The 8541-nt window shown below is 34.8% G+C and overlaps 1 protein-coding gene across 1 annotated transcript in view; it reads right to left on the reverse strand.

The window, feature by feature from the left end:
• Nucleotides 1–7680, reverse strand: part of LOC106690434 (thioredoxin domain-containing protein 9) — a gene marked incomplete at its 5' end in the record, with an annotated part of 34705 nt that extends 27025 nt beyond the window's left edge. The window contains 1 exon segment of the mRNA XM_067044968.1: nucleotides 7490–7680. Within this exon segment, the coding sequence (XP_066901069.1) occupies nucleotides 7490–7669 (180 nt within the window).
• Between the last annotated feature and the right edge of the window lie 861 nt (nucleotides 7681–8541).

The raw sequence follows: 8541 nt of genomic DNA on the forward strand, positions 1-8541 counted from the left end.
ATATATAATCTTGTGTTAGAAATACACACTTCAAGACTGACTTCTTTTGCTATAAAACAATATCTTTATTAATGACAAATTCAAATTAAATAATAATTATATCTTAAACTATACATACTGTTGGGGTGAGTGGCATTTCATGAATGAAAAACCTACCTCTTCCCCAGAGACGAATTGTTCGCTGGTTCGGATGATATAAAATAAAAAAAGGAGGACCTGAAATGAATATCACAAAAAACAAAACAATAGAGAAAAATTAAAGAATAAAAAAAATCTTCCAACTGATATACAAATCATTTGTACATCAGAAAATACATCTTTTGAATGTGGAGCAGAGGGACATATAGCACAACAGTTTCCCTATATGTAGAGGAAGCAGAATCAGCCTGAGCTCATGGAGCTCAATGCACTGAGATTATGGAGAAGAAAAAGCTCTCGAAGGACAAATGGATTTGTGAGAAACCTCGGAGACTAAAAATGAAGCAGGAGACTCTGGGCGAGAGACCGGTCAGCAAGACAAGAGGAGGACTTGTAGAACCAGAGATACAGTCAGAATACTAGGAGTTTTAAGGAGTGTGCCCACAGAGGAGCGACTGCATGATGGAGAACCATCATGTGAGGGGAGAGCACCGCAGTTTGCCTATTAAGCGAGCGAAGAGAGGAGTAAGCTGTCTGGTGGACACTAGAAACTCAAACACAATCGTCTGCCAAGAGGCCCTTGAGAGATTGTGGAGTGGTTGTTCTGTTCAAACAGAAGACTTGAACCAACAACAATCATATGGCTAATCGTAACACCAGTGCCCCATGTGACCAAGAAAACAAAAGCACTCACACTCGCTAATGAGCCTTGGCCAGAGCCAGCCATTTATTTTTCTTCATTTCTAATCTGCTAGAAAAACTTAGTGAGTAGAGACACTCTGGAGTGCCTCACAGAACCGAGGAGGGGGGAGGAAATCTAGGACTGAAGAGAGGATAACCGAGCCATGGAGTAAGTCCACACCTATCAATATAATTCACACCATCATCATCAGCATCATTATTAAATCCATAGACCAATTATTCAAAATTAACTAATACACCTAATCATAAATGTTTTGTTTCAGCCACTCCCTACTTGAACTGTAATTTATGAAATAGATTTTCGTTTTAGTTAATTATGTTTTATTTATCATTATTTTATAAAATCCACTACCACCCAAACCAGCGATTCAAAAGTGAGTGCCTGGCATTAGGTTGTAGGCACACTTCATACAATGGTGTAGAGAGGGAACTACAGGCCAGAGTATGTAACTGTCAGTTGATCACTCTGGGTGGGCTTTACAGCATTAAAGGGGAAACAGAAATGGAAATGAGTAACTGGGAGGGGGGGGGCTAAGGGAGAGAAGGTAACAGTCCATGTAATGGGGAAAATGCACCAAGACTACCAGATAATCATTGGTTGCAATCTTTTGGAAAAGGTGGGAGCAAATAAAATACCCTATCCCGAGATATGAAGATATTCTAGATAGATTAGGCGATGTAAAGATTTTCAGCACATCCAAATTCAACTAGTCGAGAAGGAGTTCAGTATAATATGAAAGATGGTTGATTTGCCAGAATTGACAATGCTTTACCTTTCCAGCTTTCAAGTGTAAGTCAGAAGAGTGGATCTCAAGCTCACCAGCAGCCCATTATAAACCAGCCAATGCCACCAGCCTACACTTATTTATGGAGGATCAGCCATGATTCAAGGGAATTTTCATTACGACGCTTCAACACTTTACACAGTGGCTGCTAGAGGTAAAACTATACTGATACTAGTAGTGGTGTTTATGGTAAAGGTCCTAATAACCTTTCTGGAAATCATGGAATGTATAAAAGCAAACAAGGAGAGTACTGGTAGTTCAGACTTCAAAAACGACCACTTCATCAGGTCCTAAAGTTCAATCCATTCATTACGGTAGAATAGACCCACGTTTTTCTTATCACCAAAAATTATTTGGTCTAATCCAATCATAATCCGATTTTCGCGTAATCTTTTATCTACATCTCATACCTATTATCATGATTATGTATATATTTGTTTTGTTTTTATTTTATAATGTCATGTATGATTTGGTCGGTCCCAAGAGTTATTAACATTATCTTCATATTCGTTTCTATCATATTTTACAGCAGACTGCGCCTTCCCCATCTCTGTGCATTTTTTTATTGTAAATTCAGTTGAGCCAGATTTAGGTGGGTTGTATGTCGGATTTACATAATCTGATTTTCGCGTACTTTTTTTGAGTTTGTATAAAGTCGGGATCGGGGGTCTCATTTTCTGATGCCCCCTTGCCGTGGACTCCGGTTTCTCAAAATATATATGTGTTGATTAATAAGCAGAAGGTCTCACAACTTTAAACCCCCTTTGTTTAACACTAATTAATTTAATATTTCAACATACATCCAGGATACCTGAAGTAGGACACGACCAGGTCCCGAAATATACATTTTGGAGCAATCTATGTGAGGATTGAATTCACGACATTAAGATTGAGACTTATAAAATGGTTGGTTAATGAGGCAAATGCGAAGCTGCACTACTACATTATCTATCGTGGCATGCAAGCCAGGACCTGGTTTGCCTCTACCTCCTCGCCACAGACGACAACTAGCTGGCCAGCCTTTAATTGAGACAGATGTATTTTTTTTAACACCAGGCGAAAAGTACATGATTTCCACCATTTCGCCCACCGCACACCAGGATGAGGGAAGCGGCCATAGGACGCAGAAGTAACCGTGGCAGCGAGACTTCCAACCCAGTCACCAGATAAGCGATCACTATTTATTAATATATGAGACCACCCAATCCTCTGATATAGATTTCTATTATTTAACATTATAATTAATTATAATTTACTAAAATACTAACCTATTTACCCCCTCAGGGATTTTATTCTGGTTTCTCATTAATACATGTGCCCATTACTAAAGGTAACATCTAACATCTAATGATTTAACAACCCACCTTCTACACTAATTTTAATTTAATATTTCAACATACATTCGGGAAATCTGAAGTAAGAAATGATCAGGTCCAGATGTATACAACCCCTAAGCTCTTCCTTATATTAAAGAAAATCATAGCTTTGCTCTAAGGACTACCTAGAATCAGTTATCCACGACTGGACAGATAAATTTATTTCTTACTAAAGATTAGCACAAGTTACAGCTTACATGTTACCCTTCGCACAAACTATGTTTCCAAGCACCATGAGAAGGTCCAATAACAGAGACAGAATACATTCTTCAACACTGGGAACTCATTCAATAAAAGGTTAAGCATTTTGGCACGCTGGTGCATGGAATATCTCAACCAATTGCAATAAAGAAGGAAGTGGACCAAGAATTACAAGAACATCAGCATTGGAGACTTAGTCATCATCAAGGAGCCAAACTGCACCTTGAAAATGTTGCCCTTGGCAAGAGATATTCGAACACACATAGACAAGGACGGCATTGTATGAGTTGTTACACTTAGAACATCAACAGGAACAAACAAAAGACCTGTGGTTAAGATAGTTCCTTTAACACCTATTAATCAAAATCTTTCATTAAAAATTTTGGTGGGTGGTATGTTGAAGCAACATTGAAAAAGGCTTTTAATTTTTGTTTGTTTTATTGATTGTGTAAATTTATCAATCAATATGTGAATTAATTTGTTTTCAGTCATAAAAGACAGTTCATTTTTTTTTATTAATGTAAAAATGTGTACATATTTGTATGATCTGTTTTACGTGAACAAACAGACCCACATTATAAACATCGCTATAATACTGAGCCTGGAATGTTTATGCACCAGATCCCAACAACAGCTCTCTCATCAAATAATACATATTTGGCCAGCCCACAGAACATAAATTCTTTTCCTACCACCCTCAAGGGCTTCTATTTTTCTTGACAACGAATTGCTGTACATCTTCCCCTTCAGTTCCTAGCAGGACGAAGGTGATATGCATTTATATTAATGTATATTTAAATATTAAAATATACATAATTCTGTGCTCACAGCACATATCTTTAATGATATATGTCCCCCAACATACCTTTCATTTTATTTATTTGAAATAATCAACCATCTCCCATTGTTAGCAGTAAGAAACAATAGATAAATATAAAATTTGAAATAATTTGATAAATAATTAAAGGAGAAAATACATGTTTTTGTTTCCATGGTTGTTATGGCAATTGTCATAACTTATTGGCAATTGTCATAACTTATTGGCAATTATCATAACAATTGTGGAGACACGAGAACATAAGTTTTTTTTACTGTGTTTTGGGATGAAAAAGAGGTCATTTTGCTTCAGGTGGAAATAATCACTGCAGCACGACACTCTGAGACTCTACAAAAGCTGAAGAGAGCAATTCAAAACAGACAGAGGATATTGTTGTCAAAGAGAGTTTGCTGTATGACAAAGCCTGCCTGGATATGGCCAATGCTACTCATTTGGTTGAACCACCCTGCCTACTTTACTGACTTGGCACCTTGAGATTTTCATCTTTTCACCTTCCTGAAGACTCAAATGGGTGGGAAAAAATTAGAAACAATGGGGAGGTGAAACAAGAGTTCTTAGTGGATGAAGGATATGGTAGGACCATTCCATGAGGAGGGCATCACAAAGCTTGTGCCACCTGCATGGAACGGGAAGGCGATTATGTGGAAAAATAAGTACTTACAATATCCTGTATTTAAAATACAAAACATTGAGTACTCTTACTTTATGGATGTCTCTCATACTTAGGAAACATCCTACTATGAGTTGAAATTGCTAAGTTCAAAACAGTAACTTCATTATTGTTCATGATAGTAATCCTTTCCCCCACTTTACTTTCATTTATAAGATGGAATAAAAAAAAACCTATATTATTTTCTCATGTTTCCATGTTTGTTATGATGATTGTCCAAAAGTTATGACAATTGCCGTAACAACCACAGAAACACACACACACAAAATTATTTTCTCCTATTATTAATAATAAAATTCTCTCATATTTTATATGTATCTATTGTTCCTTACTGCTAACAATGGAAGATGGTTAATTAATTCAAATAAATAAAATGAAAGGTATGTTGGGGGACCAAAAATTCAGCATCTAAGGCCTGTCAGATTATTTCATTGATGATAAGACTTAAATGATATTAAAAATCACTTAATTGTACATTGAAATGATGATGGTTATGTTTTTTTCCTTAATCCAAAAGAATGTTGGCTTCTTTATTTTATTAAAGATACTTTGCTTTACTATTGGTTTATTAAAAATAGAACATGGTGTCAGATGTGTATGAGTGAATAAAGATGGCTTGAAAATTTCCATTACCAGATCCTTATGATTTTTCTTGCCAAGAAAATGCAGCAGACAACTGGGTAATTTTTAAAGTGCAATGGACAAATTAAATGACAATTGCTGAATCCTTCAGTAATAACACTAGGAAGGTCTCCAGAAAGAAGGTAAAACTGCCTTGCCTTATTTAGAGGCTTGAAATTAATGTGGAAATTATGCGAACCAGATGCTAAAGTTGATTTAAATTATTTCCCAGCTTGATCAACACTTTGAAGAAGAGAAAAATATTACCTATGAGCACTTAGTTTTTAACAGTTCCATGCAGCAACCTAATGAGGCTTCAAAAGACTTTATCAATCAATTTCATGAACAAGAAAGCAAGTGGAATTTTGACAAGTTAGCTGAGTTATCAAAGCTAGAAATTGAAGAAAATTTAATTTGTGTCCTTAGATACTGTAGGAAATAAATTTATACCTTTCTGGAGACAGCTCAATGAGTAAAGACTCGTATGTTCATGTTCTTTACTTACTTCACATGAATGCTCTAGGGAAGAGCAGCTGAGCAGGCCAAGGCTTGCTTCATGTGTCTGTTGTGCCAATAATGAATGAATGATGAATAGGGAAGAGAGCAATGTATAACAGACAACAAGCAGAGAATCTTGTATCCAAAATCAAGGAAGAACATTAGAAGACTAATAGCTTAGCATTTCTATAAGAAAAAGAACACAGGCTAGGTGTACAACACATTAAAGGGATTAGACATCTTCCAGCTTTTAGTAAAGTTTGCAATAAGTGTTAACAGATAAACCACTTTAGTAATGTATGCTTACAGAAATCTGCTTAGGTAAGACAAGTTATGAATCCATCCCAACAGAGTAATTAAGAGGGTAGTCAGTCAGATGAAGATTATGCTATATTTTAGCTCATGGTTCATTTAAGAAAACATTTTGTGTTAACCTGACTTTCCTAGTGAAGAATAACTACAAGACTCCCCAATGTCAACTTTATAGCAGCGATATATGCAATATGATTGAAAAATCAGATTTAAAGAAACTTTGTGAAGAAGCAAAGCTGGAATTAACTTATTTTTTACAGAGGTGATTCACAAATTTCATTGGGTCAAATTAAATAAAATACTACCTAGAAGGATAAAACCTACGATATCTAATTTGAAGTAATTCATACCCCTCTCCTAAGGGCAGGAGATGCTTTACAGATGGGTCTTATTATGCTTGATAATAAGGTATTTTATGATAAAAATGTGACAGATCTTAATACAATTTTATCCTTATTTCCAGATGTCGGCAGTCTTAATAACTTTACATTAGATTCATCTGTCACTAGTTGTACCACCAAGATTTCCTGTAGGAATAAAACATGAAATAGTGCCAGAGAAAAAAGCCTTCAGGAACTTGGTGTCATTGAAAAAGTCTAGCTTTAGGTTTAAAAATGCTAGCTTGTCTGTTTTATTAAAGATATTTTGCTTTACTATTGATCTATTAAAAATACAATAGAGATGAATTTCAGTTTTATAAAACTTTCAATTTCTGAGCTATTCACACATATCAACAAATAACACAGATAATATTGAGATAATTGGTTATTTAGACTCAGGGAACCTTCAAACGTGTATTTCTGTAAAGAACTTTGATTCAGAATTTATCACGATAACAATGGTTCCTGTTACTATATATTTCATACATAGGTAAGTGACAGTAAAAGAAATGATTCCCATATAAACAGTTTCTAAATTTAGAGGATAAATTAAAATCCAGAATAAACCCTATAATGAAACAATGTAGTGGTTATAGCTTATCACTCCTTCTATGCCTACAAGTACAGCCCAGGATAAGCATTAGTTTGTTTTTTAAACAACAGACAACTAAGGCAGATTTATTTTCCTCAATCTACGTATGTATATAACATTAATGTTACTGAAGAAAAAGTTATGGAAATCTTTCAAATGAAAAAAGCCCCAATTTAGCCATTACACGTTTTTACAAGAGTCAATTCCTTAAAGAGTACAAGGATATAGGAGGATAACCTCTTGGTACAGAATTAGTTTGGGTACAGCGGGCCATTTAACTCAATATACAACCTAAGAAGAAAATTAGATACTTAATAAGTTCAATAAGATTAAAACATTAACTAACTAACAAACTTCCACTGAAGAGTTAACAAACCTTAGCTAACCAATCAGTACGCAACTGGGCCTCATGTTTCATTTCCTTTAGTCTCTTCTCTCTAAGTTTTTCAAGGGAGTTACCATCCAATTGGTCAAGTTTATAAAGCTCATCGTCAACTTTCTCTTCAATAGTTGATATTATATTGTGCATAATTTTTTCCTGAACCAAATTATCCATCGAGATTAATACTGAAAAAAAAAATGAAAATGAATAATTTAGATAACATAATAATATTAAAAATCCTTATTAAAAAGACGAAGTAGGGAAGTAACCTAAAGTTTCATTTTCATTAAAATTAATATTAACTTAATATAATAAAAAATAAAATAAAATTAATATACAATAAAAGATTAATCATACCTTTACTACAATATGAAAGTAAACAATTAAAAAAAAATTAACTAAGTTTAAATAACTAATTTTGAATTTGAATAACTGATAATAGAATGTGCATACAGTAAATGTTGGTAATGGGAATATAGGCCATACTTCTATTGGTTCTTTATGCATACCCCAAGACAACCACTGAAAATCAATATTTCCTCTAAGTCAAACCTTCAGGTTGTCCAAATTAAATTCAAAAGGGATGACCGTTCAATGCAGGAAGCATTGTGTTCCTAGGATTATATCAGAATCCAGAAGGCCTACTGGTACACTTTGTGGCAAATATCAGTCACAGAGTACAACAAAAAGGACAGATTTCATCATTTACTACACCACAAATCTTTAGATATCTCTTGAGTTTGCAATGGCCAGTGAGTACTTCAATTATCAATCAAAGTTTATTTCTATTTAGGCCTAGTAGCCACTTGATTCCAGAAGGAAAGGATTTATTCAATCAACTACTTGGCTTGCTTAAGCCTAAAACATTCTCTCAACTCCCTGCCTGCTGTTATCCAGGTCCAATCAAGGACCTCTTTACGTTGGTGTTATTTTTAGTTTTATGGGAGAGCATTGAGCATACTTTCTTGCCAACTAATCAGCTTTCTCATTGCTTGTGACTATCTTAGTGCAAGTGCATGAGCAAGTGTTTCTAATATCTGCTTCTA

The sequence above is a fragment of the Halyomorpha halys genome, unplaced genomic scaffold (genome assembly GCF_000696795.3).
Source record: "Halyomorpha halys isolate HHAL.00 unplaced genomic scaffold, Hhal_1.1 Scaffold1716.1, whole genome shotgun sequence".
Taxonomy (NCBI): Eukaryota; Metazoa; Arthropoda; class Insecta; order Hemiptera; family Pentatomidae; genus Halyomorpha; species Halyomorpha halys.